This window comes from Oncorhynchus mykiss, chromosome 7 (genome assembly GCF_057628025.1).
Source record: "Oncorhynchus mykiss isolate SJ-2025 chromosome 7, ASM5762802v1, whole genome shotgun sequence".
Classification (NCBI taxonomy): Eukaryota; Metazoa; Chordata; class Actinopteri; order Salmoniformes; family Salmonidae; genus Oncorhynchus; species Oncorhynchus mykiss.
Window position 1 is genome coordinate 5,372,184 of NC_143028.1, and position 19,493 is coordinate 5,391,676.

Sequence of the window (19,493 nt, forward strand, 5' to 3'; positions counted from 1 at the left end):
TGTGGAGAACACAGTACAGACATACACAGTGAGTAAACAACAGTGTATTTTGCCTGCTTAGCATGTGATTTGTCAAGGATGCTTTTATAACCCATGAGCTGGATCTGATTTCCTGTGGATGTTATGACAGATGAGAAGAATCTTGGAAAAGCAGTTGAGAGGTGTTTTGAATGGAACTAACATGTCAGAGACGGGGTAATGGTTTCATGTCAGCACTGCACCATGAACCTCTGGTTGTACCATACTGTCCATGTTGGCTTTCCCTTCAAACCCACATTGGTGGCCATGTCCATGATCCAATTTCAAATCTAAATATGGTTCAAATATACTATTGTTTAGCCTACACTGTTAGAAAAAAAGGTGCTATCTAGAACCAAAAACGGTTCTCTAGCTGTCCCCACAGGAGAACCCTTTAAATAATCATTTTTAGTTCCAAGTAGAACCTTTTTGGTTCCATGTAGAACCAAAAGGGTTCTCCTATGGGGACAAACAAATAACCTATTTTTTTATAAGCGTGTACATTTTTGTGATGTACACAATCTATTAAAATCTCACCTTTTCCCTTGCCCTTATTGGGTGGCATCTGGGGTTGTTCGTGCATCTGTGGAAGCATCTGTGGAAGCTCTTGCCCATACTGTGGCAGCACATATGGAATCTCTTTGCCGTATGGCATATGTTGTGGCATTTCCTTCCCGTACTGTTGCTTGGGAAGCCCGTCCCCATTCCCGTTCCCGTTCCCATTCCCATACCCGTTCCCTAGGGGCATGTGAGGTATCTGTTGCATGGGCTGGTGCTGCTGGGGAAGGTGCTGCTGTGGGTGCTGCGGCTGCTTGTGCCCGTAATATGCCGCCCCACGGGCATGGTGGCGTAGAACTAGACACAGCTGGAGTGCCACCACCAATAGATGAGTAGAGGGGAGGGGCTTGGCCATGTCCTATAGGAGAGAGAGAGGGCAGGTCAGCAGAATGAGATTTTCAAGACCATATAATGAGTTAAGCAGATGAGATTTTCAAGACCATAGAATGAGTTAAACAGATGAGATTTTCAAGATCATAGAATGAGTTAAACAGATGAGATTTTCAAGACCATAGAATTAGTTAAACAGATGAGATTTTCAAGACCATAGAATGAGTTAAACAGATGAGATTTTCAAGACCATATAATGAGTTAAACAGAGGTATTCTGACAGATATATTAGAGAAAATGTATGGCAGTACAATAACCCCTTGCCGAAGTTTCTCGGAATCCTGAGAGCTAAGATAAGTGTGCTATTTAACATTTTGTAGCGAGGACTCAGGATGCGCACTATAAACATATGAAAATACACAGCGAGGGACTCCCAAATTTTCTGATCATACTGTACTCTGAAACATTTTAAAAGCCATCTTTTTGTGGAACAGATAATGAATAATTCTGACAAGTTAAATCACATGGATTTGAGTTTAATACTGCCAGGGTGGACAGCCAGGCCACTCTTTAAGGGCAGACATTTTTGGCTCTGAAACCACAACACTCTTATTCAGAGGTGGGGTTTTGAGTTACTGGGCGGGTAGGAAATGAGAGCGAGCTCCTTGTTGTTGTGGATATCAGTTCCTGCTCTAATGAAGAGATGTGTTTTGAGTTACTGGGCGGGTAGGAAATGAGAGCGAGCTCCTTGTTGTTGTGGATGTCAGTTCCTGCTCTAATAAAGAGATGTGTTTTGCATCATTGAGAAGCGAATGTGCAACATTTCGACCTGAAAATAATCAGACGCGTTACTTCCAAGCTTCACACAGTACAGTTGTTACTGATCCAGTGGGCCTACCCCAGTGTAACGAGGGAAGAGGTGATTCATCATACAACTCTATTTCTCTATTTTTAAAGTGATATATCTTGAAAACTTGATTGTTGACACGCAAAACATTTTGGGATAATATCAACCACAGACTAATGAAAGAAATACCAAAAGAAGAGTTTTAACACTACAGTATGCTTGTTTGGGTTTTAAAGAGAACATTTTGTTCAAACAAGGTGTTAGAGTACATTTGGAGGGACACTGAGCTAGCTGTAAGATTACTGTTGATCAGTGGAGGCTGCTGAGGGGAGGACGACTGCTAATAATGACTGGAACGGAACCAATGGAACGGCATCAAAAAGATGGAAACCATGTGTTTGTATTTGATACAGTACCATTCCACTGATTCGGCTCCAGGCATTACCATGAGCCAGTTCTCCACCAACCTCCTGTGCTGTTCATACATTATGATTAGTCTTATTCCAGACACCTAGACAAAACAACTGTGAAAGGTGAGGAGTTAGATGCAACATGGCAGAGTTTAAACATGACAGTCTTCACAGCACATCTATTCCCACTGGGCAAGAACTGGTTGAATCAACGCTGTTTCACATAATTTCAACAAAATAAATCCTGTGACGTTGAAGCAACGTGGACAACTGATTGGATTTGGATTTCACGTTGAATTCACGTTAATTGACAACTCAACCAAATGGAAATCAAAACTAGACTGTTGAGCTGACGTCTGTGCACAGTGGGTTGTCAGTATATGCTAAGTACATGCAGTACAACACTGACATGGCATTTAAGGGACCTCCTCAGACCAAAGGAAAAGCAATGACTAAATGGACAATTGGCATGTGTGGTTCTTGTAGACATCAGCATGGACCACAGACTACCATACCACCTAAATCAAGTCATTTATGGTTTGACTTGGCAAAAACATCTCTGCTTTCACTAACCATTTAATGCACAGTTTGTCTACGCAGTAACCATTTGTACGTGCTCAACACTGGATAAAATGACCTCACTCTGTCCAAGTCAAGGTTGTGATTCTCCATGCTTTCATAAGAATCAGTCTGGCCAGGCTGTGAACAGGAGAGAACAGCAGTGAGTCCATTTATATCCCACATGCCAGATGTATTATTTCTCAGAAAACAAGCAGGAAGCAAGGGAACAGGATAACATTTGGTTTAATGCTCAGCCAAAATGAATTGCCCTAAAAAAGCTTCAATGCTGACTTTATCAAGTCTTGGTTGTGACAGACTGCTTAGAAACAGGAGGTCGGCACATTGGACCTAGTCAAAGCTACGGAACACTTTGACTTTCAGGGTTTTCCAAATTTCACTAATGTCATCGGTCCTGTTGATCAAACATCTTTAAAATGTTTACTGGTAGAATTAAGCATCATTTCTCATTTACAACCACTGTAGGAGCATACCAGGAACAACTTGTTGATGGAATTGATGTATCCCATGAGCCAGTGCGAAATAAGAAAAACACATAAACACCAAATCACTCCACACTGTTCCTTAACACTGCCAACTACCAAGCTATGAAAGCACCATAATATACATCCAGACCTTCGCGTTTTTACCATGATGTCTTGGAAATGAGCACATTACCATGTCATTAGACTGAAGGGCGCTACCCACATAAAAAATACTACAGTTTACTATAGAATACTACACTACTTATTATAGAATTCTGTATAAAACTGTAGTATGCTATAGAGTACTATACTACACACGGTAGTATCCTTCGATCATGTGTAGTACTTAGTATAAAATTTTGTAGTATACAATAGTAAATACTAGTGTTATCTGCAAAAAAATACTATAGTAAATAATATTGAAATGACAGCAAAAACACTACAGTGAATGCTACAATAAAGTCCACAGAAACAATACAGTGAATAAAACAGTATTCCTACCATGGTATACACTATAGTTGTTTTTCATGTGGGTAGGCTGCTGGAGCCACACAAATCAGAGGGCTGCCGACAGTGTTACACAGTCCACCCGCTTACTGTTAATGCAATGTCAGTGTTGTGTCAGCTAACATTGGCTCAGCCAGCAGACATTCCAATTTCAGCTACAAATTCTTTGTGTGTAGTGTAAGTAGTGGATCTGTAGACATGAATATGGTTGATGTTATCACTCTATACACTGCGAAGGCTGCCAGATTGTATTCATGGATAACATTTGTAGGCCTATAGTGTACAGTCACTCACCACCTCCATAACCTGTTGCATTGTGGGGGGACGTGTGCTGTAGGCCAGTGACTACTTATTCAATTATTCTATTTCCCTCTGCTAATTTTGCTTTAGTGTTTTAATAGCAACATCAGCCATTTTGTTAGAGTTTGGAATTGGTTTTGGAAAGCAGCGCTGGATGGATTCTCCTCGCCAGAATAGCAGTCATTAGGTTGAGGAATAACACACGAGACGTAATGGGAATAATGCCTCTATTATTCCAACCACCAATATTAAAATAATACAATTACAATAAGTCCATGGAGGAAGCATCAAGAGGCTGTGCCACATGTCAGTGTAGGGCAGACCAGAGAGGAAGAATGGCCTGTAATATTCACTCTGTTCATTCTCAGAGCAACAACATGAGTGGAGCTACGCCCATTCCCTTCATTCCATGAACGACCTCCTATCCACTGTAATTACACTGTGCTGTGTAAAGAGAAACACTGATCTGCACAGCAAAAATACAAAACGGTGTGGATTACCCTCACAGAAAAAAAACAGGATTTCACATCAAATCAACATAAGATCACATGCAAAGGTGTGTTTTTGTGATCACGTGAAATTCAGGGTCCAGTTAGGTGTTGTATATGTAACCTCTGTGGTCACTCACCTGCACACCTCTTAACTTGTTTTGATCTGCACTGTGTCTTTCACTTGTCTTTTCTGTCCGAATAACCTAAACTAAAACACTCTGGTTCTGGGTTGCAGCACGATCTCATAAACACAAGTTGTCTGACATGTCCTTCTCCTCTCTTTCTGCTCTTTCTACAAAATGATGGAAAGTTCAACTGTGTGTGTGTGTGTGTGCCCGTGTGTGTGCCTGTGTGTGTGTGTGTGCCCGTGTGTGTGTGTGTGTGTGTGTGCCCGTGTGTGTGTGTGTGCCCGTGTGTGTGTGTCAAATCAAATCAAATCAAATCAAATTTTATTTGTCACATACACATGGTTAGCAGATGTTAATGCGAGTGTAGCGAAATGCTTGTGCTTCGAGTTCCGACAATGCAGTAATAACCAACAAGTAATCTAACTAACAATTCCAAAACTACTGTCTTGTACACAGTGTGAGGGGATAAAGAATATGTACATAAGGATATATGAATGAGTGATGGTACAGAGCAGCATAGGCAAGATACAGTAGATGGTATCGAGTACAGTATATACATATGAGATGAGTATGTAAACAAAGTGGCATAGTTAAAGTGGCTGGTGATACATGTATTACATAAGGATTTTTTTTATTTTATTTTATTTTACCTTTATTTAACCAGGTAGGCAAGTTGAGAACAAGTTCTCATTTACAATTGCGACCTGGCCAAGATAAAGCAAAGCAGTTCGACAGATACAACAACACAGAGTTACACATGGAGTAAAACAAACATACAGTCAATAATAAAGTATAAACAAGTCTATATACAATGTGAGCAAATGAGGTGAGAAGGGAGGTAAAGGCAAAAAAAGGCCTTGGTGGCAAGGTAAATACAATATAGCAAGTAAAACACTGGAATGGTAGTTTTGCAATGGAAGAATGTGCAAAGTAGAAATAAAAATAATGGGGTGCAAAGGAGCAAAATAAATACATAAATTAAATACAGTTGGGAAAGAGGTAGTTGATAGGGCTAAATTATATGTGGGCTATGTACAGGTGCAGTAATCTGTGAGCTGCTCTGACAGTTGGTGCTTAAAGCTAGTGAGGGAGATAAGAGTTTCCAGTTTCAGAGATTTTTGTAGTTCGTTCCAGTCATTGGCAGCAGAGAACTGGAAAGAGAGGCGGCCAAAGAAAGAATTGGTTTTGGGGGTGACTAGAGAGATATACCTGCTGGAGCGTGTGCTACAGGTGGGAGATGCTATGGTGACCAGCGAGCTGAGATAAGGGGGGACTTTACCTAGCAGGGTCTTGTAGATGACATGGAGCCAGTGGGTTTGGCGACGAGTATGAAGCGAGGGCCAGCCAACGAGAGCGTACAGGTCGCAATGGTGGGTAGTGTATGGGGCTTTGGTGACAAAACGGATTGCACTGTGATAGACTGCATCCAGTTTGTTGAGTAGGGTATTGGAGGCTATTTTGTAAATTACATCGCCAAAGTCGAGGATTGGTAGGATGGTCAGTTTTACAAGGGTATGTTTGGCAGCATGAGTGAAGGATGCTTTGTTGCGAAATAGGAAGCCAATTCTAGATTTAACTTTGGATTGGAGATGTTTGATATGGGTCTGGAAGGAGAGTTTACAGTCTAACCAGACACCTAAGTATTTGTAGTTGTCCACGTATTCTAAGTCAGAGCCGTCCAGAGTAGTGATGTTGGACAGGCGGGTAGGTGCAGGTAGTGATCGGTTGAAGAGCATGCATTTAGTTTTACTTGTATTTAAGAGCAGTTGGAGGCCACGGAAGGAGAGTTGTATGGCATTGAAGCTTGCCTGGAGGGTTGTTAACACAGTGTCCAAAGAAGGGCCGGAAGTATACAGAATGGTGTCGTCTGCGTAGAGGTGGATCAGAGACTCACCAGCAGCAAGAGCGACCTCATTGATGTATACAGAGAAGAGAGTCGGTCCAAGAATTGAACCCTGTGGCACCCCCATAGAGACTGCCAGAGGTCCGGACAACAGACCCTCAGATTTGACACACTGAACTCTATCAGAGAAGTAGTTGGTGAACCAGGCGAGGCAATCATTTGAGAAACCAAGGCTGTTGAGTCTGCCGATGAGGATGTGGTGATTGACAGAGTCGAAAGCCTTGGCCAGATCAATGAATACGGCTGCACAGTAATGTTTCTTATCGATGGCGGTTAAGATATCGTTTAGGACCTTGAGCGTGGCTGAGGTGCACCCATGACCAGCTCTGAAACCAGATTGCATAGCAGAGAAGGTATGGTGAGATTCAAAATGGTCGGTAATCTGTTTGTTGACTTGGCTTTCGAAGACCTTAGAAAGGCATGGTAGGATAGATATAGGTCTGTAGCAGTTTGGGTCAAGAGTGTCCCCCCCTTTGAAGAGGGGGATGACCGCAGCTGCTTTCCAATCTTTGGGAATCTCAGACGACACGAAAGAGAGGTTGAACAGGCTAGTAATAGGGGTGGCAACAATTTCGGCAGATAATTTTAGAAAGAAAGGGTCCAGATTGTCTAGCCCGGCTGATTTGTAGGGGTCCAGATTTTGCAGCTCTTTCAGAACATCAGCTGAATGGATTTGGGAGAAGGAGAAATGGGGAAGGCTTGGGCGAGTTGCTGTTGGGGGTGCAGTGCTGTTGACAGGGGTAGGAGTAGCCAGGTGGAAAGCATGGCCAGCAGTAGAAAAATGCTTATTGAAATTTTCAATTATGGTGGATTTATCAGTGGTGACAGTGTTTCCTATCTTCAGTGCAGTGGGCAGCTGGGAGGAGGTGTTCTTATTCTCCATGGACTTTACAGTGTCCCAGAACTTTTTTGAGTTAGTGTTGCAAGAAGCAAATTTCTGCTTGAAAAAGCTAGCCTTGGCTTTTCTAACTGCCTGTGTATAATGGTTTCTAGCTTCCCTGAACAGCTGCATATCACGGGGGCTGTTCGATGCTAATGCAGAACGCCATAGGACGTTTTTGTGTTGATTAAGGGCAGTCAGGTCTGGGGAGAACCAAGGGCTATATCTGTTCCTGGTTCTAAATTTCTTGAATGGGGCATGTTTATTTAAGATGGTTAGGAAGGCATTTTTAAAAAATATCCAGGCATCCTCTACTGACGGGATGAGGTCAATATCCTTCCAGGATACCCCGGCCAGGTCGATTAGAAAGGCCTGCTCGCTGAAGTGTTTCAGGGAGCGTTTTACAGTGATGAGAGGAGGTCGTTTGACCGCTGACCCATTACGGATGCAGGCAATGAGGCAGTGATCGCTGAGATCTTGGTTGAAGACAGCAGAGGTGTATTTAGAGGGGAAGTTGGTTAGGATGATATCTATGAGGGTGCCTGTGTTTAAGGCTTTGGGGAGGTACCTGGTAGGTTCATTGATAATTTGTGTGAGATTGAGGGCATCAAGTTTAGATTGTAGGATGGCTGGGGTGTTAAGCATGTTCCAGTTTAGGTCGCCTAGCAGCACGAGCTCTGAAGATAGATGGGGGGCAATCAGTTCACATATGGTGTCCAGAGCACAGCTGGGGGCAGAGGGTGGTCTATAGCAGGCGGCAACGGTGAGAGACTTGTTTTTAGAAAGGTGGATTTTTAAAAGTAGAAGTTCAAATTGTTTGGGTACAGACCTGGATAGTAGGACAGAACTCTGCAGGCTATCTTTGCAGTAAATTGCAACACCGCCCCCTTTGGCAGTTCTATCTTGTCTGAAAATGTTGTAGTTTGGAATTAAAATGTCTGAATTTTTGGTGGTCTTCCTAAGCCAGGATTCAGACACAGCTAGAACATCCGGGTTGGCAGAGTGTGCTAAAGCAGTGAAAAGAACAAACTTAGGGAGGAGGCTTCTAATGTTAACATGCATGAAACCAAGGCTATTACGGTTACAGAAGTCGTCAAAAGAGAGCGCCTGGGGAATAGGAGTGGAGCTAGGCACTGCAGGGCCTGGATTCACCTCTACATCGCCAGAGGAACATAGGAGGAGTAGAATAAGGGTGCGACTGAAAGCAATAAGAATTGGTCGTCTAGAACGTCTGGAACAGAGAGTAAATGGAGGTTTCTGGGGGCGATAAAATAGCATCAAGGTATAATGTACAGACAAAGGTAAGGTAGGATGTGAATACAGTGGAGGTAAACCTAGGTATTGAGTGATGAAGAGAGAGATATTGTCTCTAGAAACATCATTGAAACCAGGAGATGTCATTGCATATGTGGGTGGTGGAACTAATAGGTTGGATAAGGTATAGTGAGCAGGACTAGAGGCTCTACAGTGAAATAAGCCAATAAACACTAACCAGAACAGCAATGGACAAGACATATTGACATTAAGGAGAGGCATGCTTAGTCGAGTGATCAAAAGGGTCCAGTGAGTGGAGAGGTTGGTTTAGGGTCACGGCGATTTAGACAGCTAGCCAAGCCAACCGGTAGCAAGCTAGCATAGGATGGAGTCTGTTGTTAGCCACCTCTTGCGTTCGGTCAGTAGATTAGTGGGGTTCCGTGTGGTAGAGGGGATTAATCCAAATCACACAACAACAAAAATAAGAACAATAGATATAGTTATAGAGGCCCGAGAAGAAAACATAATAATTCAAATAAATAAATTGTCCGATTGTCTATTCAGATAGCAGCCGGAAAGACAGCTAACGGTTAGCGGGCCGCAGATGGGCGTTCCGGTAACGTCGCGACAGAGGAGCCAGCCGGATCTCCTTCAGGTAGATAACGTCGGCAGTCCGGTTGTGAAGGCCCGGTGGGGCTCCGCGTAGGCAGTGAAACGGGTCCGGATAGGTGACTGCAGCCCAGGAGTGAATGATGGAACTCAGGCGTGATTGACGGAGCTGGCTAGCACCGGAACAATCGATGTTTGCTCCGGAATCGACGAAAGCCGACTGTCACACGGATAGCAGCTAGCTAGCTGTGAGATCCGGGTATGAACGTCCAGAGAGCAGTTGAAATCCAGGGACATGGAGAGAAAAAAAATGGTCCGGTATGTTCCGTTTCCCGAGCCGCGCTGCGCCGTACAAAACTGGCGATAGATTTTCGATAGATTTTCGAACTAAAGGACAGCCGATGACCACAAACCGTGGTTAGCTTCTGATTAGCTTCTGGGCTAGCTCCTGGCTAGCTTCTGGCTAGTTTCTGGCCAGCCTCCTGGAGTTTCTGGCTAGCTTCCTGAAGGATTGCAGATCTGAGGTAAATAATACTTTTTTATAAATATAAATTGGTGAGGCTGGTTGCAGGAGAGTGTTTAGAAGATGAGTTGATGGAAAATAAAAATAAAATGTATGTGAAAAAAAGTTGTAAATATATATATATACAGGACACGACAAGACGAGGACAAAAGACGTCTGAACTGCTATGCGATCTTGGAGAAATGGATACAGTCGATGATATAGAGTACAGTATATACGTATGCATATGAGATGAATAATGTAGGGTAAGTAACATTATATAAGGTAGCATTGTTTAAAGTGGCTAGTGATATATTTACATCATTTCCCATTATTAAAGTGGCTGGAGTTGAGTCAGTGTCAGTGTGTTGGCGACAGCCACTCAATGTTAGTGGTGGCTGTTTAACAGTCTGATGGCCTTGAGATAGAAGCTGTTTTTCAGTCTCTCGGTCCCAGCTTTGATGCACCTGTACTGACCTCGCCTTCTGGATGATAGCGGGGTGAACAGGCAGTGGCTCGGGTGGTTGATGTCCTTGATGATCTTTATGGCCTTCCTGTGACATCGGGTGGTGTAGGTGTCCTGGAGGGCAGGTAGTTTGCCCCCGGTGATGCGTCGTGCAGACCTCACTACCCTCTGGAGAGCCTTACGGTTGAGGGCGGAGCAGTTGCCGTACCAGGCGGTGATACAGCCCGCCAGGATGCTCTCGATTATGCATCTGTAGAAGTTTGTGAGTGCTTTTGGTGACAAGCCAAATTTCTTCAGCCTCCTAAGGTTGAAGAGGCGCTGCTGCGCCTTCTTCACAATGCTGTCTGTGTGAGTGGACCAATTCAGTTTGTCTGTGATGTGTATGCCGAGGAACTTAAAACTTGCTACCCTCTCCACTACTGTTCCATCGATGTGGATAGGGGGGTGTTCCCTCTGCTGTTTCCTGAAGTCCACAATCATCTCCTTAGTTTTGTTGACGTTGAGTGTGAGGTTATTTTCCTGACACCACACTCCGAGGGCCCTCACCTCCTCCCTGTAGGCCGTCTCGTCGTTGTTGGTAATCAAGCATACCACTGTTGTGTCGTCCGCAAACTTGATGATTGAGTTGGAGGTGTGCGTGGCCACGCAGTCGTGGGTGAACAGGGAGTACAGGAGAGGGCTCAGAACGCACCCTTGTGGGGCCCCAGTGTTGAGGATCAGCGGGGAGGAGATGTTGTTGCCTACCCTCACCACCTGGGGGCGGCCCGTCAGGAAGTCCAGTACCCAGTTGCACAGGGCGGGGTCGAGACCCAGGGTCTCGAGCTTGATGACGAGCTTGGAGGGTACTATGGTAGTTTTTCCTAGCCACCGTGCTTCTACACCTGCATTGCTTGCTGTTTGGGGTTTTAGGCTGGGTTTCTGTACAGCACTTTGAGATATCAGCTGATGTACGAAGGGCTATATAAATAAATTTGATTTGATTTGATTTGATTTGATTTGATATGGTGTTGAATGCCGAGCTGTAGTCAATGAACAGCATTCTCACATAGGTATTCCTCTTGTCCAGATGGGTTAGGGCAGTGTGCAGTGTGGTTGAGATTGCATCGTCTGTGGACCTATTTGGGCGGTAAGCAAATTGGAGTGGGTCTAGGGTGTCAGGTAGGGTGGAGGTGATATGGTCCTTGACTAGTCTCTCAAAGCACTTCATGATGACGGAAGTGAGTGCTACGGGGCGGTAGTCGTTTAGCTCAGTTACCTTAGCTTTCTTGGGAACAGGAACAATGGTGGCCCTCTTGAAGCATGTGGGAACAGCAGACTGGTATAGGGATTGATTGAATATGTCCGTAAACACACCGGCCAGCTGGTCTGCGCATGCTCTGAGGGTGCGGCTGGGGATGCCGTCTGGGCCTGCAGCCTTGCGAGGGTTAACACGTTTAAATGTCTTACTCACCTCGGCTGCAGTGAAGGAGAGACCGCAAGTTTTCGTTGCAGGCCGTGTCAGTGGCACTGTATTGTCCTCAAAGCGGGCAAAAAAGTTATTTAGTCTGCCTGGGAGCAGGACATCCTGGTCCGTGACTGGGCTGGATTTCTTCCTGTAGTCCGTGATTGACTGTAGACCCTGCCACATGCCTCTTGTGTCTGACGGTGTGTGTGTGTGTGTGTGTGTGTGTGTGTGTGTGTGTGTGTGTGTGTGTGTGTGTGTGTGTGTGTACATGCGTGTGTGTGTCTAATATGTTAGGTTGTGTGTATTTTTTCCTTGTGTCACTATTTCAATGTTTTATTGAAATTGTTGTCTTTATCTTTAACTCTGCATTGTTTGAAAAGGACCCGTAAGTAAGCATTTCACTGCTTGTGTGCACCTGTTGTTTACGATGAATGTCACAAATCAAATTTGATTTGATGTAATCTCTTTGACCAGAAGAGGGCGCTACGCCCACACACACACACACACACACACACACACACACACACACACACACACACACACACACACACACACACACACACACACACACACACACATACACACACGCTTCCATAGATGGTCAAACCAAAACGCCCTCCACACCCTGGATGTGTGTACATTCCTCCTTTGCTCTATTTTCCTTTCCCATCCTTCCCTCCTTCCCTCAATCCCCTCCTTTCCTACTTCCTCTCTCCGCCGGCTCGTCGCTGAGTAAGGAAGAGAGAGTCACGTTTCCCCTCAGAATGAGTTGTTCCACACAGACAGCACATGCTGCTAAATGGGAGATGATTAGAGACAGGAACCTAGGACGTGACTGTATGTGTGTGTGTTTCTGCGTGTGTGTGTGTGTTTCTGTGTGTGTGTTTCTGCGTGTGTATGTGTTTCTGTGTGTGTTTCTGCATGTGTGTGTGTGTTTCTGTGTGTGTTTGTGTTTCTGTGTTTCTGTGTGTGTGTGTGTTTCTGTGTGTGTGTGTGTGTTTCTGCATGTGTGTGTGTTTCTGTGTGTGTGTGTGGACCCAACACCGCACTCCGCTGGGCCGCACTACTCCTTTAAACATGGACCACTACTCCTTGAAACATGGACCATGTCTCAGGAGATTTGTACAACGCTGCCAAGTGATCGGTGCAATAATAAACGTAAGGTGTGAATGTATGTAAGCTTCCCTCACGGTCGTCTTTACTGTTCTCTCAGCCGCGCTGAGCGCTGAGATCAAAGCATTGACTTATGGAGAGAAGATGTTTATTCTGCCTGCTGAAATAACCTCCCAAGTTGTTCTATTGTGGAAAGATTAATTACAGTTGTGTAAGCGGTGTGAAATGACTGGCTAGTTAGCCGGGCGTGCTGTGGGGCATTTCAATCAGTGATGTCACTCACTCTGAGACCTTGAAGTAGTTGTTCCCCTTGCTCTGCAAGGACTGCAGCTTTTGTGGAGCGATAGGTAACGTTGCTTCGTTGTCGATGTGTGCAGAAGGTCCATGATTTAAACCCAGGTTGGGGGAAGGAGAGGGATGTAAGCAACACTGTGACACTTGCTTAGATATTGTTGCCATCAACATCATGCTACAGGTGTGAGGAGAAAAGGCACTAGTACAGAGAACAATCTGTACACTACATAACACCCTTCAGACATCGAATGTGTCTGTCTGTCTGTCTGTCTGTCTGTCTGTCTGTCTGTCTGTCTGTCTGTGACTGTCTCTTTTTTTATTGAACAATTACGCACGTCCATTTCCTTCCTCCATGACCTGCTAACCTCGTGACCTGACAAACAGAAAAATCCTGCTCCTCTTACCCTTAGTGTCTCCTCTCCTCAAACCCAAGGGCCTGTCGCGACGACGACCTAACCTCTCTCTCTGTCCTTTGGCCCACAGGTCTCTGTACTTTCCCTCTGTTTCTGGTGTTGGAGTTGGGGGCTTCCTGAGGTATGAGACTGCTTGTGACTCTGCCACTGATCTCTGTACTTTCCCTCTGTTTTTGGTGTTGGAGTTGGGGGATTCCCTAGGCATGAGACTGCTTGTGACTCTGGCCACAGGTCTCTGTACTTTCCCTCTGTTTTTGGTGTTGGAGTTGGGGGCTTCCCAAGGCATGAGACTGCTTGGGACTCTGCCACAGGTCTCTGTACTTTCCCTCTGTTTTTGGTGTTGGAGTTGGGGGCTTCCCGAGGCATGAGACTGCTTGTGACTCTGGCCACAGGTCCGATAAGTTGCGGTGCAGTGCAGTCTAGGGCCCTGCAACAGAACGATGATGAATGAGAGATCCTGGAGTACCATGACTTTTCTCAGACAGCTGGGGATTTAACACTGAGCTGCCATCTCCATCTCACTGCCCTGCCCAACTTGGCCGTCATACAGCACTGGACAGTAGTAGAGGTGTTATCACTATGAACAGTAGTAGAGGTGTTATCACTATGTACAGTAGTAGAGGTGTTATCACTATGTACAGTAGTAGAGGTGTTATCACCATGTACAGTAGTAGAGGTGTTATCACTCTGGACAGTAGTAGAGGTGTTATCACTCTGGACAGTAATAGAGGTGTTATCACTCTGGACAGTAGTAGAGGTGTTATCACTATGGACAGGAGTAGAGGTGTTATCACTATGGACAGTAGTAGAGGTGTTATCACTATGGACAGTAGTAGAGGTGTTATCACTATGAACAGTAGTAGAGGTGTTATCACTATGAACAGTAGTAGAGGTGTTATCACTATGGACAGTAGTTGAGGTGTTATCACTATGAACAGTAGTAGAGGTGTTATAACTATGGACAGTAGTAGAGGTGTTATCACTATGAACAGTAGTAGAGGTGTTATCACTATGAACAGTAGTAGAGGTGTTATCACTATGGACAGTAGTTGAGGTGTTATCACTATGAACAGTAGTAGAGGTGTTATAACTATGGACAGTAGTAGAGGTGTTATCACTATGAACAGTAGTAGAGGTGTTATCACTATGGACAGTAGTAGAGGTGTTATCACTATGAACAGCAGTAGAGGTGTTATCACTATGAACAGTAGTAGAGTTGTTATCACTATGAACAGTAGTAGAGGTGTTATCACTTTGAACAGTAGTAGAGGTGTTATGACTATGAAGAGTAGTAAAGGTGTTATCACTATGACCAGTAGTAGAGGTGTTATCACTATGAACAGCAGTAGATGTGTTATCACTATGGACAGTGGTAGAGGTGTTATCACTATGAACAGTAGTAGAGGTGTAATCACTCTGGACAGTAGTAGAGGTGTTATCACTATGAACAGTAATAGAGGTGTTATCACTATGAACAGTAGTAGAGGTGTTATCACTATGAACAGTAGTAGAGGTGTTATCACTATGAACAGTAGTAGAGGTGTTATCACTATGAACAGTAGTAGAGGTGTTATCACTCTATAGTAGTAGAGGTGTTATCACTATGACCAGTAGTAGAGGTGTTATCACTATGAACAGCAGTAGAGGTGTTATCACTATGGACAGTGGTAGAGGTGTTATCACTATGAACAGTAGTAGAGGTGTAATCACTCGGGACAGTAGTAGAGGTGTTATCACTATGAACAGTAATGGAGGTGTTATCACTATGAACAGTAATAGAGGTGTTATCACTATGAACAGTAGTATAGGTGTTATCACTATGAACAGTAGTAGTGGTGTTATCACTCTATAGTAGTAGAGGTGTTATCACTATGACCAGTAGTAGAGGTGTTATCACTATGAACAGTAGTAGAGGTGTTATCACTCTATAGTAGGAGAGTTGTTATCACTATGAACAGTAGTAGAGGTGGTATCACTATGAACAGTAGTAGAGGTGGTATCACTATGACCAGTAGTAGAGGTGTTATCACTATGACCAGTAGTAGAGGTGTTATCACTATGAACAGTAGTATAGGTGTTATCACTATGAACAGTAGTAGTGGTGTTATCACTCTATAGTAGTACAGGTGTTATCACTATGACCAGTAGTAGAGGTGTTATCACTATGAACAGTAGTAGAGGTGTTATCACTCTATAGTAGGAGAGTTGTTATCACTATGAACAGTAGTAGAGGTGGTATCACTATGAACAGTAGTAGAGGTGGTATCACTATGACCAGTAGTAGAGGTGTTATCACTATGACCAGTAGTAGAGGTGTTATCACTATGACCAGTAGTAGAGGTGTTATCACTATGACCAGTAGTAGAGGTGTTATCACTATGAACAGTAGTAGAGGTGTTATCACTCTATAGTAGGAGAGTTGTTATCACTATGAACAGTAGTAGAGGTGTTATCACTATGAACAGCAGCAGAGGTGTTATCACTATGAACAGTAGTAGAGGTGTTATCACTATGAACAGTAGTAGAGGTGTTATCACTATGAACAGTAGTAGAGTTGTTATCACTATGAACAGTAGTAGAGGTGTTATCACTATGAACAGTAGTAGAGGTGTTATCAATATGAACAGTAGTAGAGGTGTTATCAATATGAACAGTAGTAGAGGTGTTATCACTATGACCAGTAGTAAAGGTGTTATCACTATGACCAGTAGTAAAGGTGTTATCACTATGACCAGTAGTAAAGGTGTTATCAATATGAACAGTAGTAAAGGTGTTATCAATATGAACAGTAGTAGAGGTGTTATCACTATGACCAGTAGTTGAGGTGTTATCACTCTATAGTAGGAGAGTTGTTATCACTATGAACAGTAGTAGAGGTGTTATCACTATGAACAGTAGTAGAGGTGCTTCCACTATGAACAGTAGTAGAGATGTTATGACTATGAACAGTAGTAGAGGTGTTATCACTATGACCAGTAGTAGAGGTGTTATCACTATGAACAGTAGTAAAGGTGTTATCACTATGAACAGTAGTAAAGGTGTTATCACTATGACCAGTAGTAAAGGTGTTATCACTATGACCAGTAGTAGAGGTGTTATCACTATGACCAGTAGTAAAGGTGTTATCACTATGACCAGTAGTAAAGGTGTTATCACTATGGCCAGTAGTAGAGGTGTTATCAATATGAACAGTAGTAGTGTTATCACTATGAACAGTAGTAAAGGTGTTATCACTATGACCAGTAGTAGAGGTGTTATCACTATGAACAGTAGTAGAAGTGTTATCACTCTATAGTAGGAGAGTTGTTATCACTATGAACAGCAGTAGAGGTGTTATCACTATGAACAGTAGTAGAGGTGTTATCACTATGAACAGTAGCAGAGTTGTTATCACTATGAACAGTAGTAAAGGTGGTATCACCATGAACAATAGTAGAGGTGTTATCACTCTATAGTAGGAGAGTTGTTATCACTATGAACAGCAGTAGAGGTGTTATCACTATGAACAGTAGTAGAGGTGTTATCACTATGAACAGTAGTAGAGGTGTTATCACTATGAACAGTAATAGAGGTGTTATCACTATGAACAGTAATAGAGGTGTTATCACTATGAACAGTAGTATAGGTGTTATCACTATGAACAGTAGTAGTGGTGTTATCACTCTATAGTAGTAGAGGTGTTATCACTATGACCAGTAGTAGAGGTGTTATCACTATGAACAGTAGTAGAGGTGTTATCACTCTATAGTAGGAGAGTTGTTATCACTATGAACAGTAGTAGAGGTGGTATCACTATGAACAGTAGTAGAGGTGGTATCACTATGACCAGTAGTAGAGGTGTTATCACTATGACCAGTAGTAGAGGTGTTATCACTATGACCAGTAGTAGAGGTGTTATCACTATGACCAGTAGTAGAGGTGTTATCACTATGAACAGTAGTAGAGGTGTTATCACTCTATAGTAGGAGAGTTGTTATCACTATGAACAGTAGTAGAGGTGTTATCACTATGAACAGCAGCAGAGGTGTTATCACTATGAACAGTAGTAGAGGTGTTATCACTATGAACAGTAGTAGAGGTGTTATCACTATGAACAGTAGTAGAGTTGTTATCACTATGAACAGTAGTAGAGGTGTTATCACTATGAACAGTAGTAGAGGTGTTATCAATATGAACAGTAGTAGAGGTGTTATCAATATGAACAGTAGTAGAGGTGTTATCAATATGACCAGTAGTAAAGGTGTTATCACTATGACCAGTAGTAAAGGTGTTATCAATATGAACAGTAGTAAAGGTGTTATCAATATGAACAGTAGTAGAGGTGTTATCACTATGACCAGTAGTTGAGGTGTTATCACTCTATAGTAGGAGAGTTGTTATCACTATGAGCAGTAGTAGAGGTGTTATCACTATGAACAGTAGTAGAGGTGCTTCCACTATGAACAGTAGTAGAGATGTTATGACTATGAACAGTAGTAGAGGTGTTATCACTATGACCAGTAGTAGAGGTGTTATCACTATGAACAGTAGTAAAGGTGTTATCACTATGAACAGTAGTAAAGGTGTTATCACTATGACCAGTAGTAAAGGTGTTATCACTATGACCAGTAGTAGAGGTGTTATCACTATGACCAGTAGTAAAGGTGTTATCACTATGACCAGTAGTAAAGGTGTTATCACTATGGCCAGTAGTAGAGGTGTTATCAATATGAACAGTAGTAGTGTTATCACTATGAACAGTAGTAAAGGTGTTATCACTATGACCAGTAGTAGAGGTGTTATCACTATGAACAGTAGTAGAGGTGTTATCACTCTATAGTAGGAGAGTTGTTATCACTATGAACAGCAGTAGAGGTGTTATCACTATGAACAGTAGTAGAGGTGTTATCACTATGAACAGTAGCAGAGTTGTTATCACTATGAACAGTAGTAAAGGTGGTATCACCATGAACAGTAGTAGAGGTGTTATCACTCTATAGTAGGAGAGTTGTTATCACTATGAACAGCAGTAGAGGTGTTATCACTATGAACAGTAGTAGAGGTGTTATCACTATGAACAGTAGTAGAGGTGTTATCACTATGAACAGTAGTAGAGGTGTTATCAATATGAACAGTAGTAGAGGTGTTATCAATATGAACAGTAGTTGAGGTGTTATCACTCTATAGTAGGAGAGTTGTTATCACTATGAACAGTAGTAGAGGTGTTATCACTATGAACAGTAGTAGAGGTGCTTCCACTATGAACAGTAGTAGAGATGTTATGACTATGAACAGTAGTAGAGGTGTTATCACTATGACCAGTAGTAGAGGTGTTATCACTATGAACAGTAGTAAAGGTGTTATCACTATGAACAGTAGTAAAGGTGTTATCACTCTACAGTGGTAGAGGTGTTATCACTATGAACAGTAGTGGAGGTGTTAGCAATATGAACAGTAGTAGAGGTATTATCACTATGACCAGTAGTAGAGGTGTTATCACTATGAACAGCAGGACAGGTGCTATCACTATGAACAGTAGTAGAGGTGTTATCACTGAGGACAGTAGTGGAGAACTATCACTCTGGACAGTAGTGGAGGTGTTATCACTTAGGACAGTAGTGGAGAACTATCACTCTGGACAGTAGTGGAGGTGTTATCACTGAGGACAGTAGTGGAGAACTATCACTCTGGACAGTAGTGGAGGTGCTATCACTCTGGTATATAAAGATGTTCTGCGTTTTTTGACACAGAAATCAACTGTACTAGTCGTTAAGGCTCTGGTCTTGATTACTGTCCGGTTATATGGTCAGGTGCAGCAAAGAAAGACCTAGCAAGGCTGCATCTGGTTCAAAACGGAGCAGCAAGCCTTGCCATTAACTACGCATACAGAACTAACATCAACAACATGCCAGTCCTTCCTGGTTGAGGGTTGACGAGAGATGAACTGCTTCTTTCCATGAGAAATATTACTGCAATGAATATTCCAGATTGTTATTTGATTACG

The 19,493-nt window shown here is 43.0% G+C and overlaps 1 protein-coding gene across 1 annotated transcript in view; it reads right to left on the reverse strand.

Annotated features, from left to right (window-relative positions):
- The window catches only part of LOC110527188 (uncharacterized), a 38,320-nt gene that overhangs the window by 4,278 nt on the left and 14,549 nt on the right, over positions 1–19,493 (reverse strand). The window contains exon 2 of the mRNA XM_021608328.3: positions 556–934. Coding sequence (XP_021464003.2) covers positions 556–931 — 376 coding nt within the window. The 5' untranslated portion in view covers positions 932–934. The remainder of the gene's footprint in view (positions 1–555; positions 935–19,493) is intronic.